At 52.4% G+C, this 22,562-nt stretch overlaps 2 protein-coding genes across 2 annotated transcripts in view; both read right to left on the minus strand.

Annotated features, from left to right (window-relative positions):
- Positions 1-22,448, minus strand: part of LOC132814502 (atlastin-3-like) — a 31,996-nt gene extending 9,548 nt beyond the window's left edge. The window contains exons 1-7 of the mRNA XM_060823512.1: positions 22,242-22,448; positions 21,349-21,492; positions 19,953-20,057; positions 15,003-15,053; positions 14,031-14,087; positions 11,771-11,863; positions 10,008-10,146 (exon numbers count right to left, since the gene is read on the minus strand). Of these exons, the coding sequence (XP_060679495.1) occupies positions 10,008-10,146; positions 11,771-11,863; positions 14,031-14,087; positions 15,003-15,053; positions 19,953-20,057; positions 21,349-21,492; positions 22,242-22,448 (796 nt within the window). The remainder of the gene's footprint in view (positions 1-10,007; positions 10,147-11,770; positions 11,864-14,030; positions 14,088-15,002; positions 15,054-19,952; positions 20,058-21,348; positions 21,493-22,241) is intronic.
- Positions 1-22,562, minus strand: part of bbs1 (Bardet-Biedl syndrome 1) — a 95,126-nt gene that overhangs the window by 11,038 nt on the left and 61,526 nt on the right. The window lies entirely within an intron of this gene.

Consider the following 22,562-nt stretch of genomic DNA (forward strand, 5'->3'; position numbering starts at 1 on the left):
ACAGGCAGATGGAGACAGGGGGAGAGATACAGACGGAAAGACAGGCAGATGGAGACAGGGGGAGAGATACAGACAGAGAGACAGGCAGATAGAGACAGGGGGAGAGATACAGACAGAGAGACAGGCAGATAGAGACAGGGGGAGAGATACAGACAGAGAGACAGGCAGATGGAGACAGGGGGAGAGATACAGACGGAAAGACAGGCAGATGGAGACAGGGGGAGAGATACAGACGGAAAGACAGGCAGATGGAGACAGGGGGAGAGATACAGACAGAGAGACAGGCAGATAGAGACAGGGGGAGAGATACAGACAGAGAGACAGGCAGATGGAGACAGGGGGAGAGATACAGACAGAGAGACAGGCAGATAGAGACAGGGGGAGAGATACAGACAGAGAGAGAGTCAGATAGAGACAGGGGGAGAGATACAGACAGAGAGAGAGTCAGATAGAGACAGGGGGAGAGATACAGACAGAAAGACAGGCAGATAGAGACAGGGGGAGAGATACAGACAGAGAGACAGGCAGATAGAGACAGGGGGAGAGATACAGACAGAGAGACAGGCAGATAGAGACAGGGGGAGAGATACAGACAGAGAGACAGGCAGATAGAGACAGGGGGAGAGATACAGACGGAAAGACAGGCAGATGGAGACAGGGGGAGAGATACAGACGGAAAGACAGGCAGATGGAGACAGGGGGAGAGATACAGACAGAGAGACAGGCAGATAGAGACAGGGGGAGAGATACAGACAGAGAGACAGGCAGATAGAGACAGGGGGAGAGATACAGACAGAGAGACAGGCAGATAGAGACAGGGGGAGAGATACAGACAGAGAGACAGGCAGATAGAGACAGGGGGAGAGATACAGACGGAAAGACAGGCAGATGGAGACAGGGGGAGAGATACAGACAGAGAGACAGGCAGATGGAGACAGGGGGAGAGATACAGACAGAAAGACAGGCAGATAGAGACAGGGGGAGAGATACAGACAGAAAGACAGGCAGATAGAGACAGGGGGAGAGATACAGACAGAGAGACAGGCAGATAGAGACAGGGGGAGAGATACAGACAGAAAGACAGTCAGATAGAGACAGGGGGAGAGATACAGACAGAGAGACATGCAGATAGAGACAGGGGGAGAGATACAGACAGAAAGACAGTCAGATAGAGACAGGGGAGAGATACAGACAGAGAGACAGGCAGATGGAGACAGGGGGAGAGATACAGACAGAGAGACAGGCAGATAGAGACAGGGGGAGAGATACAGACAGAAAGACAGGCAGATAGAGACAGGGGGAGAGATACAGACAGAAAGACAGTCAGATAGAGACAGGGGGAGAGATACAGACAGAAAGACAGGCAGATAGAGACAGGGGGAGAGATACAGACAGAAAGACAGGCAGATGGAGACAGGGGGAGAGATACAGACAGAAAGACAGGCAGATGGAGACAGGGGGAGAGATACAGACAGAAAGACAGGCAGATAGAGACAGGGGGAGAGATACAGACAGAAAGACAGGCAGATGGAGACAGGGGGAGAGATACAGACAGAAAGACAGGCAGATGGAGACAGGGGGAGAGATACAGACAGAAAGACAGGCAGATGGAGACAGGGGGAGAGATACAGACAGAAAGACAGTCAGATAGAGACAGGGGGAGAGATACAGACAGAAAGACAGGCAGATAGAGACAGGGGGAGAGATACAGACAGAGAGACAGGCAGATGGAGACAGGGGGAGAGATACAGACAGAAAGACAGGCAGATAGAGACAGGGGAGAGATACAGACAGAAAGACAGTCAGATAGAGACAGGGGGAGAGATACAGACAGAAAGACAGGCAGATGGAGACAGGGGGAGAGATACAGACAGAAAGACAGTCAGATAGAGACAGGGGGAGAGATACAGACAGAGAGACAGGCAGATAGAGACAGGGGGAGAGATACAGACAGAAAGACAGTCAGATAGAGACAGGGGGAGAGATACAGACAGAAAGACAGGCAGATAGAGACAGGGGGAGAGATACAGACAGAAAGACAGTCAGATAGAGACAGGGGGAGAGATACAGACAGAAAGACAGGCAGATAGAGACAGGGGGAGAGATACAGACAGAGAGACAGGCAGATGGAGACAGGGGGAGAGATACAGACAGAAAGACAGGCAGATAGAGACAGGGGAGAGATACAGACAGAAAGACAGTCAGATAGAGACGGGGGAGAGATACAGACAGAAAGACAGGCAGATGGAGACAGGGGGAGAGATACAGACAGAAAGACAGTCAGATAGAGACAGGGGGAGAGATACAGACAGAGAGACAGGCAGATGGAGACGGGGGAGAGATACAGACAGAAAGACAGGCAGATAGAGACAGGGGGAGAGATACAGACAGAAAGACAGGCAGATAGATACAGGGGGAGAGATACAGACAGAAAGACAGGCAGATGGAGACAGGGGGAGAGATACAGACAGAAAGACAGGCAGATAGAGACAGGGGGAGAGATACAGACAGAAAGACAGGCAGATGGAGACAGGGGGAGAGATACAGACAGAAAAACAGGCAGATGGAGACAGGGGGAGAGATACAGACAGAAAGACAGGCAGATGGAGACAGGGGGAGAGATACAGACAGAAAGACAGGCAGATAGAGACAGGGGGAGAGATACAGACAGAAAGACAGGCAGATAGAGACAGGGGGAGAGATACAGACAGAAAGACAGGCAGATGGAGACAGGGAGAGAGATACAGACAGAAAGACAGGCAGATAGAGACAGGGGGAGAGATACAGACAGAAAGACAGTCAGATAGAGACAGGGGGAGAGATACAGACAGAAAGACAGGCAGATAGAGACAGGGGGAGAGATACAGACAGAAAGACAGGCAGATGGAGACAGGGAGAGAGATACAGACAGAAAGACAGGCAGATAGAGACAGGGGGAGAGATACAGACAGAAAGACAGGCAGATAGAGACAGGGGGAGAGATACAGACAGAAAGACAGGCAGATAGAGACAGGGGGAGAGATACAGACAGAAAGACAGTCAGATAGAGACAGGGGGAGAGATACAGACAGAAAGACAGGCAGATAGAGACAGGGGGAGAGATACAGACAGAAAGACAGGCAGATAGAGACAGGGGGAGAGATACAGACAGAAAGACAGGCAGATAGAGACAGGGGGAGAGATACAGACAGAAAGACAGTCAGATAGAGACAGGGGGAGAGATACAGACAGAAAGACAGGCAGATAGAGACAGGGGGAGAGATACAGACAGAAAGACAGGCAGATAGAGACAGGGGGAGAGATACAGACAGAAAGACAGGCAGATGGAGACAGGGGGAGAGATACAGACAGAGAGACAGGCAGATAGAGACAGGGGGAGAGATACAGACAGAAAGACAGGCAGATAGAGACAGGGGGAGAGATACAGACAGAAAGACAGTCAGATAGAGACAGGGGGAGAGATACAGACAGAAAGACAGGCAGATAGAGACAGGGGGAGAGATACAGACAGAAAGACAGGCAGATGGAGACAGGGGGAGAGATACAGACAGAAAGACAGGCAGATGGAGACAGGGGGAGAGATACAGACAGAAAGACAGGCAGATAGAGACAGGGGGAGAGATACAGACAGAAAGACAGGCAGATGGAGACAGGGGGAGAGATACAGACAGAAAGACAGGCAGATGGAGACAGGGGGAGAGATACAGACAGAAAGACAGGCAGATAGAGACAGGGGGAGAGATACAGACAGAAAGACAGGCAGATGGAGACAGGGGGAGAGATACAGACAGAAAGACAGGCAGATAGAGACAGGGGGAGAGATACAGACAGAAAGACAGGCAGATGGAGACAAGGGGAGAGATACAGACAGAAAGACAGTCAGATAGAGACAGGGGGAGAGATACAGACAGAAAGACAGGCAGATAGAGACAGGGGGAGAGATACAGACAGAAAGACAGGCAGATGGAGACAGGGAGAGAGATACAGACAGAAAGACAGGCAGATAGAGACAGGGGGAGAGATACAGACAGAAAGACAGTCAGATAGAGACAGGGGGAGAGATACAGACAGAAAGACAGGCAGATAGAGACAGGGGGAGAGATACAGACAGAAAGACAGGCAGATGGAGACAGGGAGAGAGATACAGACAGAAAGACAGGCAGATAGAGACAGGGGGAGAGATACAGACAGAAAGACAGGCAGATAGAGACAGTGGGAGAGATACAGACAGAAAGACAGGCAGATAGAGACAGGGGGAGAGATACAGACAGAAAGACAGTCAGATAGAGACAGGGGGAGAGATACAGACAGAAAGACAGGCAGATAGAGACAGAGGGAGAGATACAGACAGAAAGACAGGCAGATAGAGACAGGGGGAGAGATACAGACAGAAAGACAGTCAGATAGAGACAGGGGGAGAGATACAGACAGAAAGACAGTCAGATAGAGACAGTGGGAGAGATACAGACAGAAAGACAGGCAGATAGAGACAGGGGGAGAGATACAGACAGAAAGACAGGCAGATAGAGACAGGGGGAGAGATACAGACAGAAAGACAGTCAGATGGAGACAGGGGGAGAGATACAGACAGAAAGACAGGCAGATAGAGACAGGGGGAGAGATACAGACAGAAAGACAGTCAGATAGAGACAGGGGGAGAGATACAGACAGAAAGACAGGCAGATAGAGACAGGGGGAGAGATACAGACAGAAAGACAGGCAGATGGAGACAGGGGGAGAGATACAGACAGAAAGACAGTCAGATGGAGACAGGGGGAGAGATACAGACAGAAAGACAGTCAGATGGAGACAGGGGGAGAGATACAGACAGAAAGACAGTCAGATGGAGACAGGGGGAGAGATACAGACAGAAAGACAGGCAGATGGAGACAGGGGGAGAGATACAGACAGAAAGACAGGCAGATAGAGACAGGGGGAGAGATACAGACAGAAAGACAGGCAGATAGAGACAGGGGGAGAGATACAGACAGAAAGACAGGCAGATAGAGACAGGGGGAGAGATACAGACAGAAAGACAGGCAGATGGAGACAGGGGGAGAGATACAGACAGAAAGACAGTCAGATGGAGACAGGGGGAGAGATACAGACAGAAAGACAGTCAGATGGAGACGGGGGAGAGATACAGACAGAAAGACAGTCAGATGGAGACAGGGGGAGAGATACAGACAGAAAGACAGGCAGATAGAGACAGGGGGAGAGATACAGACAGAAAGACAGGCAGATAGAGACAGGGGGAGAGATACAGACAGAAAGACAGGCAGATGGAGACAGGGAGACAGACACAGACAGAAACACACTCAGGTGGAGACAGGAGGAGAGAAATAGACAGAGACAATGAGCTGGAGACAGAGGCAGAGATACGGACAGAAAGACAGTCAGATGGAGACAGAGGGAGAGGTACAGACAGAAAGACAGTCAGATGGAGACAGAGGCAGAGATACGGACAGAAAGACAGTCAGATGGAGACAGAGGGAGAGGTACAGACAGAAAGACAGTCAGATGGAGACAGAGGGAGAGGTACAGACAGAAAGACAGTGAGATGGAGACAGAGGGAGAGATACAGACAGAAAGACTGTAAGATACAGACAGAGGGGGAGATACAGACAGAAAGACAGTGAGATGGAGACAGAGAGAAACAGACAAAGACAGTGAGATGGAGACAGAGGGAGAGATACAGACAGAAAGACAGTCAGATACAGACAGAGGGAGAGATACAGACAGAAAGACAGTCAGATACAGACAGAGGGAGAGATACAGACAGAAAGACAGTGAGATGGAGACAGAGGGAGATGCAGGAACAGAAAGAACGGGTGCAATACAGGGAGGAAGAGAGTCAGGTGGTGAGATAGAGTGAGATACAGACAGAGGGGGAGAGAGTGAGAAAACGACAAAGTGTGGAGAGTGGGATAGAGGGAATGAGGGAGACAGAGGGCTAGAGTGAGATACAGGCATGATGTTATGGCACCAGTGTTGGATTGGGGGGGGACAAGGTCAGAGGTCACGTGACACCAGGTTAGCATCCAGTGGGTTTATTGCAAGTCCCTTTGGCTGATGAAGGAGCAGCATTCCAAAAATTGGACTATAATCTGGTGTTTGAGGTACAGGCAGAGATGGAGAGAGAGAGAGAGACAGAGAGACAAAGAGAGAGAGAGAGACAGAGAGAGAGAGAGAGCCAGATAAATAGGGAGATAGCTGAAAATGTGTTGCTGGAAAAGCGCAGCAGGTCAGGCAGCATCCAAGGAACAGGAGATTCGACGTTTCGGGCATAAGCCCTTCATCAGGAATCAGGCTTATGCCCGAAACATCAAATGTCCTGCTCCTTGGATGCTGCCTGACCTGCTGCGCTTTTCCAGCAACACATTTTCAGCTCTGATCTCCAGCATCTGCAGTCCTCACTTTCTCCTCGAAAATAGGGAGATAGAGTGAGATATAGGCAGAAACAGTCAGAGAGAGGGGTGGGGGGAAGAGTGAGATACAGCAGGAGAGGGAGTTCGATGGAAAGAGACAGAGGGGAGGGAGGGAAAGAGCGCGTGAAAGTCAGAGAGACGGACAGAGAAGGAGGGTGATGATCATCAATGAATATATGAAGCTTCAATTCCAAGGTATGTTTTTATAAGAGGACTGATGAACCTCAAAGGGGAGGGGTGGCCGAGTGGTAATATCTGAATAGATCAGTGAGGCCTTGCATTTTGGAAAGCCACATCAAGGTAGGAGTTTTGTGGTGAATGGTAGGGCCTGAAGGAGTGTAGTAGAACAGAGGCATCTTGGAGTTCAGGTTCACACCTCTCTGAAAGTGGACTCCTAGGTAGATAGGGCAGTGAAGAAGGCTTTTGGCACACTGTCCTTCATCAATCAGGGTATTGAGTATAGAAGTTGGGAAGTTATACTGCAGTTATACAGGATGTTGGTGAGGCTGCACTTGGAGTACTGTGTTCAGTTTTGGTCACTTTATAGGAAGGATGTTATTAAAGTGGAAAACGTGCAGAAGAAATTCACAAGGACGTTGCCTGGACCCCATGGTCTAAGTTATAGGGAGAGGTTAGACAGACTAGGACCTTGTTCTTTCGAGAGTAGGAGACTGAGGCAGGACTTTATAGAAGGCATTGATGGGGTGAATGTGCTCAGTCTTTTTCCCAGGGTTGGGGAATCGAGGATTAGAGGGAATGAGTTTAAGGTTAGAGGGAAAAGAATAAAAGGGGAACCTGAGGGGAAACTATTTTACCCAGAGGGTGGTACGCAGATAGAATGAGCTGTCAGTGGAAGGGGTTGAGGCGGATATACATTAACAACATTTCAAAGGCATTTGGAGAAATACATGGACAGGAGAGGGTTAGAAGGATATGGGCCAGGTGGAGGGATTTGGGGTTAGCGTGGATGGATGTTTTGGTCAGCACGGACCAGTTTGGACCAAAGGACCAGTCGCCATGCTGTCGAACTCTATGGCTGGGGCTGTTTTCCCTGGAGCGTCGGAGGCTGAGGGGTGACCTTATCGAGGTTTACAAAATCATGATAGGGTAAATAGATAAGGTCTTTTCTCTGAGGTTGGGGATCCATAAGTAGTGGGAATAGGTTTCAAGGTGAGTGAGGAAAGATATAAAAGGGAGCTGAGAGGCAATGTTTTCACACAGAGGGTGGTACGTGTATGGAATGAGCTGCCAGAGGGTGTGGTGGAGGCTGGTACAATTATAACATTTAAAAGGCATTTGGATGGGCATATGAATAGGAAAGATTTGGAGGGATATGGGCCGGGTGCTGGCAGGTTAGTTCAGAATATCTGGTCAGCATGGACAGGTTGGGCCGAAGGGTCTGTTTCCGTGCTGTGGGAGTGTATGATTCTGACTGGGGTATTTTGCCCGGGGACTGATCCTAACAAGCTGAAAGTTGCAACGAGTGTGGAGGCCGAGGCTCCTGCACCTCTCCTGTCTGGGTAGCCTCAGCTCCAGCTTCCCTCCTCTGTCCCTGACAACTGACCAAAGCAGTACATCCAATCCTAAACTGTATGACTGTCTCCTGGTAAATAATTTGCCCCCTCCCTGTGTAGACAGCCAGGTCTCCAGCCCAGTCACCCTCCGCTGCAGACTTATTTGCCCTGGGCCACACTGACGTTCAGGAGCTCCCACACGCTGCAGTTGCAACGCATCACCTGTCCTGCCATTCAACAGCTTTGCCTTACGTCAGAGAGGAAGGAGTCGTTCCTAACGGATCAAACACTTAGAGAAAAGCCAAACAGCATCTCCATTCCTGACACGGTCACTCATCCAACTTCCAGCGCTCTGTTCAGCGTCACATTCACGCAGCACCTTCCAAACCCAGGAACACGTACGTCTCAAAGGACAAGGGGCAGCAGATACATGGGAACACCACCCCCTGCAAGTTCCCCTCCGAACCACTCATCACACCGACTTGGAAATATATCGGCCGTTCCCTCAGTGTAGCTGGGTCAGAATCCTGGGATTCCCTCCCTGAGGACATTGTGGGTCGACCTAGAGCACATGGATTCACCAACGTCCTATACAACCTCAACATGACGTCCCAACTCCTGCACTTGAAGGTCTGAGCAATGAAGGCACGTGTACCAAATGCCATCTTACCCACTCTGTGATACCAACTTCAACGAATTAGAACCCTGAACCCCTAGGGTTCTCTGGTCCACATCACTACCCAAGACCCAGTTTTCACCTCTATAAGCCCTGGCCTTGGGTATTTTCCCAAAATGCAATACCTTGCCTTTATCCGAATTAAACTCCATCTGCCTCTCCTCAGCCCATTGACCCAATCAATCCATATCCCTTTGTAATCTTAGATAACTTTCTTCACTGTCCACTGTACCTCCAATCTTTCTAGCTAGTAATGCCTTCTAGATTCTCATCGAAATCATTGATACAAATGACATATAAAAGTGGGTCCAGTCCGGATTAGGTTCATATTATCCCTGCTGTGTGGAACCAGGCCATTCAGCCTGACAGGAGTACACAGAAGCCACACCCCACCGACCCTATTCCTGTAACCCTGCATTTCCCATGGTCAATCCACCCCAACCTGCACATCCCTGGGCACTATGGGACAATTTCCCATGGCCAATCCACCCTAACCTGCACATCCCTGGGCACTATGGGACAATTTCCCATGGCCAATCCACCCTAACCTGCACATCCCTGGGCACTATGGGACAATTTCCCATGGCCAATCCACCCTAACCTGCACATCCCTGGGCACTATGGGACAGTTTCCCATGGCCAATCCATCCTAACCAGCACATCCCTGGGCACTATGGGACAATTTCCCATGGCCAATCCACCCTAACCTGCACATCCCTGGGCACTATGGGACAATTTCCCATGGCCAATCCACCCTAACCTGCACATCCCTGGGCACTATCGGACAATTTCCCATGGCCAATTCACCCTAACCTGCACATCCCTGGGCACTATGGAACAATTTCCCATGGCCAGTCCACCCTAACCTGCACCTCCCTGGACACTGTGACAATTTCCCATGGCCAATCCACCCTAACCTGCACATCCCTGGGCACTATGGGACAATTCCCTATGGCCAATCCACCCTAACCTGTACATCCCTGGGCACTATGGGACAATTTCCCATGACCAATCCACTATAACCTGTACATCTTTGGACTGTAGGAGGAAACCGGAGCACCCGGAGGAAACCCATGCAGACCCGGGGAGAATGTGTAAACTCCACCCAGACAGTCGCCTGAGGCTGGAATCGAACCTGGGTCCCTGGCGCTGGGAGGCAGCCGTGCTAACCACTGAGGTACTGTGCCAAGTTGCTGGGTAATAAATGCTGTGGTGCCCACATCCCTCGGATGAATATAAACCCGTGATTGTACCTCATGGGAATGGCCTTCATTGGTTGCAGAGTGCTTTGGGTGGTCCTGATGTGGAACCGAAATGGAGGGACATTATTCACAGAGGTGCCCAGAGCAGGAGGAATAACAGAGCCCCCGGATAAATGCCAGGGCCTACCTTTCAGCTTGCCGTCGAAGGCAGGGTTGGTAGCGACTTTGAGCCCTGGGTGGGGCATGAGGAAACACTGGAGATGATTGAAGCAGGTGTGGATGTGTTTGCGTACCAACTGCAGCTCCTCGTGTTGGTGAGGTTTGATCTGGCAGCAAGGAGGCAATCCCCAAACAGTGAGACAGGCCGAGGTCCCCAGTGGAACACCATTCACCTCGTGTTACCCCACAATGTACACTCTCCCGAAAACCTCACACTCTCTCCAGCACCACTGTATCACATGTAAAGGGAGCTTTACTCTGTATCTAACCCCGTGCTGTCTCTGTCCTGGGGAGTGTTTGATGGGGACAGTGTAGAGAGAGCTTTACTCTGTATCTAACCCCGTGCTGTCCCTGTCCTGGGAGTGTTTGATGGGGGGACAGTGTAGAGGGAGCTTTACTCTGTATCTAACCCCGTGCTGTCTCTGTCCTGGGGAGTGTTTGATGGGGACAGTGTAGAGAGAGCTTTACTCTGTATCTAACCCCGTGCTGTCCCTGTCCTGGGAGTGTTTGATGAGGGGACAGTGTAGAGGGAGCTTTACTCTGTATCTAACCCCGTGCTGTCCCTGTCCCTGGGAGTGTTTGATGGGGGGACAGTGTAGAGGGAGCTTTACTCTGTATCTAACCCCGTGCTGTCTCTGTCCTGGGGAGTGTTTGATGGCGACAGTGTAGAGAGAGCTTTACTCTGTATCTAACCCCGTGCTGTCCCTGTCCTGGGAGTGTTTGATGAGGGGACAGTGTAGAGGGAGCTTTACTCTGTATCTAATCCCGTGCTGTCCCTGTCCCTGGGGGTGTTTGATGGGGGGGCAGTGTAGAGGGAGCTTTACCCTGTACCTAACCCCGTGCTGTCCCTGTCCTGGGAGTGTATGATGGGGGACAGTGTAGAGGGAGCTTTACTCTGTATCTAACCCCGTGCTGTCCCTGTCCTGGGAGTGTTTTATGGGGGACAGTGTAGAGAGAGCCTTACTCTGTATCTAACCCCGTACTGTCCCTGTCCTGGGAGTGTTTTATGGGGGAAAGTGTAGAGGGAGCTTTACTCTGTATCTAACCCCGTGCTGTCCCTGTCCTGGGAGTGTTTTATGGGGGGACAGTGTAGAGCGATCTTTACTCTGTATCTAACCCCGTGCTGTCCCTGTCCTGGGAGTGTTTGATGGGGGACAGTGTAGAGGGAGCTTTACTCTGTATCTAACCCCGTGCTGTCCCTGTCCTGGGAGTGTTTTATGGGGGGACAGTGTAGAGGGAGCTTTACTCTGTATCTAACCCCGTGCTGTCCCTGTCCCGGGAGGGTTTGATGGGGGGACAGTGTAGAGGAAGCTTTACCCTGTACCTAACCCCGTGCTGTCCCTGCCCTGGGTGTGTCTGATAGAGCTCACCTCAATGATATCTAAGCCCCGGTGTCCAGACTTGGTTCTAGAACCCTTGACTCCCCGTTACCCAATGAAACTCTCTCACTCTCAGCTCTGAAGTTTCCGATTGCGTTGAGTCAGAGTTCTACGTTGCCAAACCCCAGAGGGAGCGCTGGCTGGCATTACCCCCTCCCCACCCCCGAACGGTGCGGCCCGAATGTGAACGTTCTGCCCCAGGATTTAAACAGCCACCCACAGAGACGGGACTCACCTCTCTCCCCTGAGTCACCCTGTCACCTCACCCCTCCAGTGCACCCCGCTCTGTATCCGCACTGGACAAGGAGGCCGGAGCGGGGGCCATTCTGAGATGTTTGGGATTGTCCCTCACCTGGAGTCGCCGCTCCAAAAAGTCTTTGCCCCCTTCCAATCCGTACGGATACTCATAAGGAAAGCTCCAATCCCGGACCAGAAACATCAGAGTCTGCAGGGGATGGGGAAAAGCAGCACATTAAAACCACTTTCAGTGTCATCTGTCTTTGAGATTAGATTCCCTACGGTGTGGAAACAGGTCCAACCAGTCCACACCGACCCTCCCAAGGGTAACCCACCCAGACCCATTTCCCTCTGACTGATGCACCTAACACTATGGGACAATTTCCCACAGCCAATCCACCCTAACCTGTACATCCCTGGGCACAATGGGACAATTCCCCATGGCCAATCCACCCTAACCTGCACACTATGGGACAATTCCCCACGGCCAATCCACCCTAACCTGCACATCCCTGGGCACAATGGGACAATTCCCCATGGCCAATCCACCCTAACCTGCACATCCCTGGGCGCTATGGGACAATTTCCCCACGGCCAATCCACCCTAACCTGCACATCCCTGGGCACTATGGGACAATTCCCCATGGCCAATCCACCCTAACCTGCACACTATGGGACAATTCCCCACGGCCAATCTACCCTAACCTGCACCTCTTTGTGACTGTGGGAGGAAACCCACGCAGACACGGGGAAAATGTGCAAACTCCACACACACAGTCGCCTGAGGCTGGAATTGAACCTGGGACCCTGGTGCTGTGAGGCAGCAGTGCGAACCACTGAGCCACCGTGCCGCCCCATTTTGCTCAGTGTCATATAGTCCTCCAGATGTACAGCATGGAAACAGACCCTTCGGCCCAACCAGTCCATGCTGACCAGATTTCCCAACCCAATCTAGTCCCATTTGCCAGCACCTGGCCCATATCCCTCCAAACCCTTCCTATTCCTGTCCCCATCCAAACGCCTTTCAAATGTAGCAATTGTACCAGCCTCCACCACATCCTCTGGCAGCTCATTCCATACACGTACCACCCTCTGCGTGAAAAAGTTGCCCCTTAGATCTCTTTTATATCTTTCCCCTCTCACCCTAAACCTATGCCCCTCTAGTTCTGGACTCCCCCACCCCAGGGAAAAGACTTTGTCTATTTATCCTATCCATTCCCCTCATAATTTTATAAACCTCTGTAACGTCACCCCTCAACCTCCGACACTCCAGGGAAAACAGACCCAGCCTGTTCAGCCTCTCGTTGTAGCTCAGATCCTCCAACCCTGGCAACATCCTTGTAAATCTCCATCTGCCTCCAATCTGTTTCCTCCAATCTCTTTCTCTGTTTGTCACCCCATCCCTCCTTCTCTATATCTCTCTCCATCTCTGTTTTTCCCCCCATCTCTGCCTATCTCTCTACCTCCCTGTGTCTCCCACTCTGTCTCCTTCCATTTCTCTCCCTCTGTCTCCTTATCCCTCTGCATATTTCTTTCCCTGTCTCCATTTTTGTTTCTCTCTCTATTTGCCCCACTTTCTCTCTGTCCAGTCTCCCTGATTCCCTCCGTGTATCTCTCTCTCTCTCTCTCTCTATCTACCTTCATCTCCCCATATTCCCGTTTCTCTTGTTCTGTCTCGCTCTGCCTTACACTGTCTCTCTGTCGTGGTTCTGTTCGCCGAGCTGGGAATTTGTGTTGCAAACGTTTCGTCCCCTGTCTAGGTGACACCCTCAGTGCTTGGGAGCCTCCTGTGAAGCGCTTCTGTGATCTTTCCTCCGGCATTTGTAGTGGTTTGTCTCTGCCGCTTCCGGTTGTCAGTTGCTGTCGGCTGCAGTGGCCGGGATGTTGGCTCCAGGTCGATGTGTTTGTTGATAGAATCTGTGGATGAGTGCCATGCCTCTAGGAATCCCCTGGCTGTTCTCTGTTTGGCTATAATAGTAGTGTTGTCCCAGTCGAATTCATGTTGCAACACAAACTCTCAGCTCGGCAAACAGAACCACAACAACGAGCACCCGAGCTACAAATCTTCTCCTGAACTTTGAACTGTCTCTCTCTTATTTTCAGTAAGAGAGACAGAGCTGGGGTATGAAGGAGGGCTGCATCTGCAGGGATCAGAGGGAACATGCTCTCGCCTCCCCTTGAGGGCAGTGAAAGGGGGACCCTTCTCTAACAGAGTGTTGCATCATTGACTCAGCATTTGACAGGAAGGACTCATTGTTGAAAGTTGGCTGGATTGGGAAGTGGGGAATGCCAACAAGTCGCTGTGAGGCTGGCGGATTGAGGAGGTTGATGAGGAATCCTTGTTGGATCCTGTCCCTGTGACAGGGCTGCTGTACCTGGAAAGGCTTGAGTGAGTTCTCATCCATAGCCAAACGTCCGTATTCAGTGAAGAGCTGCAACAGAAAAGGACGAGGATGTTACTTGTCAAAACCAGCTAAGCCTTCCGACGGGTAGCCTACTCAATACTTTACAAACCCCGTGTCCGTCTTGTCGCTCTGGGGGTCACTCACACCTCAGACGACAGGGATTCTCGGTCCAAGACGCACTTCAGAAACCAGAGATCATCATCGAGCATGAAAACACTGTTACTGAGGGAGTGGGCACTGACGGAGGGTCAATGCTGAGGGAGGGGGCACTGTCGGAGGGTCAGTGCTGAACGAGGGGGCACTGTCGGAGGGTCAGTGCTGAGGGAGTGGGCACCGACGGAGGGTCAGTGATGAGGGAGTGGGCACTGTCAGAGGGTCAGTGATGAGGGAGGGGGCACTGTCGGAGGGTCAGTGCTGAGGGAGTGGGCACTGTCAGACGGTCAGTGCTGAGGGAGTGGGCAGTGTCGGAGGGTCAGTGCTGAGGGAGTGGGCACTGTCGGAGGATCAGTGCTGAGGGAGTGGGCATTGTCGGAGGGTCAGTGCTGAGGGAGCGGACATTGTCGGAGGGTCAATGCTGAGGGAGTGCTGCACTGTCGGAGGGTCAGTGCTGAGGGAGTGGGCAGTGTCGGAGGGTCAGTGCGGAGGGAGCGGGCACTGTCCAATGGTCAGTGCTGAGGGAGCGGGCACTGTCGGATGGTCAGCACTGATGGAGGGCGCACTGTCGGAGGGTCAGTGATTCCTGTAAAATTCCATTTGAGTCACTGATGTCCCTTGGGAAAGAGAAATCAGCCATCCTTCCGCAGTCTGAGACACACAGCGATGTGGCTGAGTCTTAAAAGCCCCCTGAAATGGCAGAACGGAACACTCCATACAGGGGGATTTAGAAACGTCCAACATCCAATGATAGAATAAGGAATGGTTACCCCAGTTCCACAGACCAACCTGGAGATGCTGTAAGTCATCCTCCTGAATATTGTGTGTTAAGTTATATACCTGAAACAAAGCAGAGAGTTGATGGCAAAATGAAAGATGCCGGGACAAAGTGTGATCAAATTGACTGAGCGACTTTGGAAGCAGAAAGCATTGGTGTTTTTTACACAAGAGGGTCATAGTGATAGACAAGCCACAGGTCTGGGTTGACTCCACTGCTATTTTCAATAAATACTAATGACACGCTGGCTCAGTGGTTAGCGCAGCTGCCTGACAGCTTTGGAGTACTGGGTTCGATCCCACCCTCGGGCGACTGTCTGTGTAGAGTTTGCACGTTCTCCCCGTGTCTGCGTGGGTTTCCTCCAGGTGCTCCGGTTTCCTGTCATAATCCAAAGATACGAGGGTCAGGGTGGATTGGCCATGGGAAATTGTCCCATAGTGCCCAGGGATGTGCAGGTTAGGGTGAATGGGCCATGGGAAATTGTCCCATAGTGCCCAGGGATGTGCAGGTTAGGGTGGGTTGGCCATGGGGAATTGTCCCATAGTGCCCAGGGATGTGCAGGTTAGGGTGGATTGGCCGTGGGAAATTGTCCCATAGTGCCCAGGGATGTGCAGGTTAGAGTGGATTGGCCATGGGAAATTGTCCCATAGTGCCCAGGGATGCGCAGGTTAGGGTGGATTGGCCATGGGAAATTGTCCCATAGTGCCCAGGGGTGTAGTTTAGGGTGGATTGGCCATGGGAAATTGTCCCATAGTGCCCAGGGTGTAGTTTAGGGTGGATTGGCCATGGGAAATATTCCCATAGTGTGCAGGTTAGGGCGGATTAGTTGTGGGGAGCGGGGGAATGGGTCTGGGTGAGATGCAGGGTCAGTATGGACTCAATGGGCCAAATGGCCTGCTTCCACACCGCAGGGATTCTAACGATTTGGATTCGTGGTGCACCGTTCCATGGTTTGTGGAAGATACAAGACTAGGGAGAAGGACAGCAACAGATTTTGGGTGAAATGGAGAGACATTGGGCAGATGGAGTTGAACCCAGGAATGTGTGAGCAGCTGCTGGGAAGGGTTCTCCCAGATGGAGAGACAGATCTGTTTAAATTCACTCCTGACCTCGGTGTCACTGACTGGACCTGTATTCATTGCCCATCCCGAGTCGTCTTTGAGAGGGCTCTGGTGAGCTGACTTTGTTAACTGCTCCGGCCCTTTGAGTGTTGGTACATCCACCCTCCCTCAAGGCAGGGAGCTCCAGGATTTTGAGCTGAGATTCAAAAAAATGGAACAGATTTAACTGGTTTGGAGGGAGCTGGGGGCTGTTTATCACAAAGGTGGCAAGGACAGGTTTTAATTTGATTGATTCTTGTCATTTGTACCTAGGTACAGTGAGAAGTTTTGTTTTGTGTGTGGTACAGGCAGGTTATACCATACCAAGTGCATCAGGGAGATGGAACAGAGCAAGGAATACAGTGTTACAGCTGCCGAGAAGGTACACAGAATGCAAGATCCACATTTAGATTAGATTCCCTACAGAGTGGAAACAGGCCCTTCGGCCCAACCAGTCCACACCGACCCTCTGAAAAGTAACCCACCCAGTCCCATTCCCCTCTGACTAATGCATCTATCACGATGAGCAATTTAGCATGGCCAATCCACCCAAACCTACACATCTTTGGACTGTGGGAGGAAACCGGAGCTCCCGGAGGAAACCCAGGCAGACACGGGGAGAATGTGCAAACTCCACACAGAGAGATGCCCAAGGCTGGGATCGAACCCAGGTCCCTGATGCTGGGAGGCAGCAGTGCTAACCAATGAGCCGTCTAATAACAGCAGGGAAGCAGCTGTTCCTGAATCTGTTGATACGTGTGTGTTTAAGCTTACATATCTTCTGCCAGACAGGAGAGGGTGGGGGGAGATTCTAACCAGGCTGGGAGGAGGGGGGGGGTCTGTGATGATGTCAGCTGCCTTCCCCAGGCAGTGGGACGTGGAGATGGAGTCAGCGGGTGGAAGGTTGGATTTGTGCGATGGTCTGGGCTGGATTCACAGCTCCCTGGAGTACCTCCCAGTCCTGGGCAGACCCGCTGCCCCATTCCACACCGGGATGCACCCGGATAGGACCCTTTCTACAGTGTGTCTGTAAAAATTCAGGTGCAGAGGCTTGTTAAACGAGACGGACAAAATCCTTGACTTTATAAACAGTGAGTAAGAGCAAAGAAATTATGTTAAACTCACTTATCAAAGGTGGATTAGGTTTGAGAAAGATGTTGGGTTGAAATCTGGCCCCCACGTGTTAGGAAAGGTGTCAAGACTTGTAGAGAGTGAGGAGGGAGATTTACTGGAATGGGACCAAGGGTAAGAGAGCTCAGCGATGAGCGAGTTTTCAGATTTGTAGCTCAGGTTGAGGTTCTGGATGTAGGTTTGCTCGCTGAGCTGGTTTCATGTTTTGGAAGTCGGTCTTATTTATTTCTCCAGATTTCTGAAGATTTTTTGAGTAAGGCTGTGATTCGGTTGTGGGGTCGGGTCTATTGCCACTTGTTGGTATCTGCAAGTAGTGCTTTCACTTTCTCAATGTAGGCCTTCAATGTAGTTTTCAACGTAGAATGACTGTCCAGCATCCTTTGTCTGCAGGTGGGACAACAGTGTTTTTTCAGATAAATGTGAGGTGCTGCATTTTGGGAAAGCAAATCTTAGCAGGACTTATACACTTAATGGTAAGGTCTGAGGGAGTGTTGCTGAACAAAGTGACCTTGGAGTGCAGATTCATAGCTCCTTGAAAGTGGAGTCGCAGGTAGATAGGATAGTGAAGGCGGCGTTTGGTATGCTTTCCTTTATTGGTCAGAGTATTGAGTACAGGAGTTGGGAGGTCATGTTGCGGCTGTACAGGACATTGGTTAGGCCACTGTTGGAATATTGTGTGCAATTCTGGTCTCCTTCCTATCGGAAAGGTGCTGTGAAACTTGAAAGGGTTCAGAAAAGATTAACAAGGATGTTGCCAGGGTTGGAGGATCTGAGCTACAGGGAGAGGCTGAACAGGCTGGGGCTGTTTTCCCTGGAGTGTCGGAGGCTGAGGGGTGACTTTATAGAGGTTTACAAAATTATGAGGGGCATGGATAGGGTAAATAGGCAAAGTCTTTTCCCTGGGCTCGGGGAGTCCAGAACTAGAGGGGCATAGGTTTAGGGTGAGAGGGGAAAGATATAAAAGAGACCTAAGGGGCAACTTTTTCACACAGGGGGTGGTACGTGTATGGAATGAGCTGCCAGAGGATGTGGTGGAGGCTGGTACAACTACAACATGTAAGAGGCATTTGGATGGGTACATGAATAGGAAGGGTTTGGAGGGATATGGGCCGGGTGCTGGCAGGTGGTACTAGATTGGATTGGGATATCTAGGTTGGCATGGACGGGTTGGGCCGAAGGGTCTGTTTCCGTGCTGTACATCTCTGTGACTCTGGTGCTTTCCTTGCGTATTGAGTGTGTTTCCTTTCTTCTTCCTGCTTAATGTTGGTGCGACTTTCTGACTGATGGTTTGTTGATTTTCTTCTGTGAGTTGGTTTTCTTTCAGTGTTGTCTCTAATGCTGCTAAGAAATCTTTCTTGTCCGCATCCTGGAAGTTGCAATTTAATCCTCTTCCAAAGACGACTTCTTCAGTGTCAGCCAGAGAAGTTTTTAAATCATGTTTCTGTGTTGTCAGTGTTGTTATCTGGCCTACGTTTGTCCAGTTTGTTTTGCAGGTCTCGTTTTTTTCATTTTCTGTGTTTGTCGCTGTCTAATATCTGTGGCTCGTTGTCCTGTGCCTGTTCATTCATGGCCTGTTGTGTGAGTGCATCCGCTCAGCAAGCCAAGCTACATGCAGTTCAGCAACTGTACAGAGAGACCGGGGACGCTGCTTGTCATCCTCGGAGCACAGATCCAGGGGGAACAAAAGCGAAATACCGCAGAGAATGCTGGAGAAACTCAGCAGGTTCCGGGTCACACCTGCGGAGAGAGAAACGCAGTAATCGTTGTGGTTTCAGCGCGACTCCTCTTCAGAACTGCTGAAGCAGTGGGGAGACTGAATCGAGGCGTTCAGAGTCAGGAAGGGTCAATGACGGTGGTGGGGGGAAGGTGCTCCCAGGGCCAGGAGAGTGGGTCACTGGAGGGACACGGGATCAAAAGGAATTGGGAACAGAAGGGAGGGAGGAGGAGGTTTTATCTGAGGACGCGAGTTGTTGGGATCTGGGAAAGGGCGGGGAATTACTGGGAAAGGAGGCTGCACGTTGGCAGGGACGGGTTAGATGGAATTTTTCAATGAGTTGGCACAGAACGATGGGCCAAAAGAGCTGCTCCTATTGGTCCATGACCTGGATCATTAGCGCCACACTGTAAAACGACTGGGACCACAAGCCTGTGACCAGTACCCTCTGTCCCCACCGGACGGCAGGCTGTTTATGAGGATCGAGCTGAAAATGTGTTGCTGGAAAAGCGCAGCAGGTCAGGCAGCATCCAAGGAGCAGGAGATTCGACATAAGCCCTTCTTCAGGAATCAGACCCGGTCAGGATGGCAGCTTCCTTCCCTCTGTTTATGAGGATAGGACAGCGTCCGAGGCTGCACAGGAGTTTCTCCTCAATCCGCGCCAGGAGGGCAGTGTTGGTGGGCACAGCGGAGTGGCTGCCAGCCAGGGAGGTATGGTGACGATGTTTAACATGGCCTGAGGATACACGAGTGGGTTTTGCAGGAAGGGGTGGTGAGAGAGGCGTCGAAGGGAACCAGTGTAGTGAGCCTGGCTGCTCCCCCCTCCTCACTCCCGAGTTACTGAGACCAAGGGGGCAGAGTCCGGAGCACGCTGACTCAGACGGAAGACGGGGGAGAGTGAAACAGACCCAAGTGTGTGGAGCACAATGGAGGAACAGAAACTGAAAGGGGATCTCTGCGAACACACACCGAGGTTGTGCGGCCTTGCCTGCACACCACACCCTGCCACACCCTACCTGCACAGAGCTGGTCATGGCGCTCAGGGCGAAGATGGTGGCGCAGTCTTTCACCGTCGACTGGCTGTCAAAGGCTCCCTGAGTGTCCATCAGCATCACAGCGACCTAGGGGGGAGGGAGGGGGCAAAACGCAGGGGGGAGAGGTCACCAGGCGTTGGTGGCAAGGTCATGCTGCGGGAGCGAGAGACACATCAGCTCAGCTACTTCAGCGCTGACCCGACCAGAGTCCCCTCTCCCTCAGCACTGACCCTCCGACAGTGTGGCACTACCTCAGCGCTGACCCTCTGACAGTGCCCACTCCCTCAGCGCTGACCCTCCGACAGTGCCCACTCCCTCAGTGCTGACCCTCTGACAGTGCCCACTCCCTCAGCACTGACCCTCTGACAGTGCCCACTCCCTCAGTACTGACCCTCTGACAGTGCCCACTCCCTCAGCACTGACCCTCTGATTGTGCCTGCTCCCTCAGCACTGACCCTCTGACTCTGCACGCTCCCTCAGCACTGACTGTCCGACAGTGCCCGCTCCCTCAGCACTGACCCTCTGACAGTGCCCACTCCCTCAGCACTGACCCGACAGTGCGGCCACTCCCTAAGCACTGACCCTCCAACAGTGCTCACTCCCTCAGCACTGACCCTCTGATAGTACCCGTTCCCTCAGCACTGACCCTCTGACAGTGCCCACTCCCCTCGGCACTGACTCTCCCACAGTGCCCACTCCCTCAGCACTGACCCTTTGACAGTGCCCACTGCCTCAGCACTGACCCTCTGACTGTGCCCGCTCCCTCAGCACTGACCCTCTGACAGTGCCCGCTCCCTCAGCACTGACTGTCCGACAGTGCCCGCTCCCTCAGCACTGACCCGACAGTGCGCCCACTCCCTAAGCACTGACCCTCCGACAGTGCTCATTCCCTCAGCACTGACCCTCTGACAGTGCCCACTCCCTCAGCACTGACCCTCTGACAGTGCCCCCTTCCTCAGCACTGACCCTCCGACTGTACCCACTCCCTCAGCACTGACCCTCTGACAGTGCCCACTCCCTCAGCACTGACCCTCTGACAGTGCCCCCTTCCTCAGCACTGACCCTCCGACTGTATCCACTCCCTCAGCACTGACCCTCTGACAGTGCCCCCTCCCTCGGCACTGACCCTCTGACAGTGCCCGCTCTCTCAGCACTGACCCTCCAACTGTATCCACTCCCTCAGCACTGACCCTCTGACAGTGCCCCCTCCCTCAGCACTGACCCTCCGACTGTACCCACTCCCTCAGCACTGACCCTCCGACTGTATCCACTCCCTCAGCACTGACCGTCCAACAGTGCGGCAAATCCAGGAATTATGGAAAGGTGCCTCCTGATCATTCCCAATCCCACTCCGGCTGGGACGGTGAAGTCTCTGTACCTTTTTCCCATTTGGTTTATGAACAATGAACACTTCAGTCCAGATGAGGATCCCACTGGTGTCAGGGTCAGACCCTCCCCTCCAGGAAAACCCGGTCAGTGGTTTATCATCCCGGCCGAGCCAGTTCACTGTCGATCCAAACTTCTGCAGGTGGAACACACACAGCACCATGGAGTGTGTTAGCAGGCACTCGCTGTGGCATTCACCCACCCCTGGGGAGCTGCTGGCCCACACTGCCATCTCCTCCTGCAGCCCCGACACCCCCTCCCTATCTCTGTCACCCCCTACACCCCCTCCCTATCACTGTAACCCCCTACACCCCCTCACTATCTCTGTAACCCCCTACACGCCCTCTGTCTCTGTAACCCCCTCCAGCCCCTAAACCCCACCATCTCTGTAATCCCCTCTGCCCCTAACACCCCCTCGCTATCTCTGTAATCCCTCCAGCCCCTACACTCCCCTCTCTATCTCTGTAACCCCCTCCAGCCCTACACCCCCTCCCCATCTCTGTAACCCCCTCCAGCCCCTACACCCCCTCCCTATCTCTGTAACCCCCTCCAGCCCTTACCCACCTCCCTATCTCTGTAACCCCCTCCAGCCCCTACACCCCCTCCCCATCTCTGTAACCCCCTCCAGCCCCTACACCTCCTCCCTATCTCTGTAACCCCCCTACGCCCCCCTCCCTATCTCGGTCTCTCCCTCCAATCCCGGCCTCTGCAGCATCCCCCTGATTCCCATCTCCCTGTCACTGGGGGCCGTGTCTCCTGATGCCCGGAGATCGGGAACTCCCCCCCAGCCCTCTCTCTGCCTTCCCCGGGAAGCTGTCACTGGTCTGTGTTTCCGACTGCGTGCCCACACCGGGTGGGGGTGTGGGGAGGGAGAGGTACCGTTACCTGTTTGTACATGAACCGCAACATGAAGTCCAGGAGGAAGGATTTGCCCTTGCGGAACGCCCCGGCCACTGCCAGGAGAACCACGTTCAGATCCTGGACTGCCTCCCCCAGCAGAATGCTCTCCAAAGCCCGGGTGTCCAGGTGGAAGGAGTGATCATCCTTCTCAAAGCGGATAATCTGCAGGGATCTGGCCAACTGACACGACATGTCGCCTGTGAGAGAGAGAGAGGGGACAGAGGGAATCCGCTGTTACTCCCCGGCACGGGCCGGGGACAGAGGGAATCCGCTGTTACTCCCGGCGCGGGCTGGGGACGGAGGGAA

This window comes from Hemiscyllium ocellatum, unplaced genomic scaffold, assembly GCF_020745735.1.
Source record: "Hemiscyllium ocellatum isolate sHemOce1 unplaced genomic scaffold, sHemOce1.pat.X.cur. scaffold_848_pat_ctg1, whole genome shotgun sequence".
NCBI lineage: Eukaryota > Metazoa > Chordata > Chondrichthyes > Orectolobiformes > Hemiscylliidae > Hemiscyllium > Hemiscyllium ocellatum.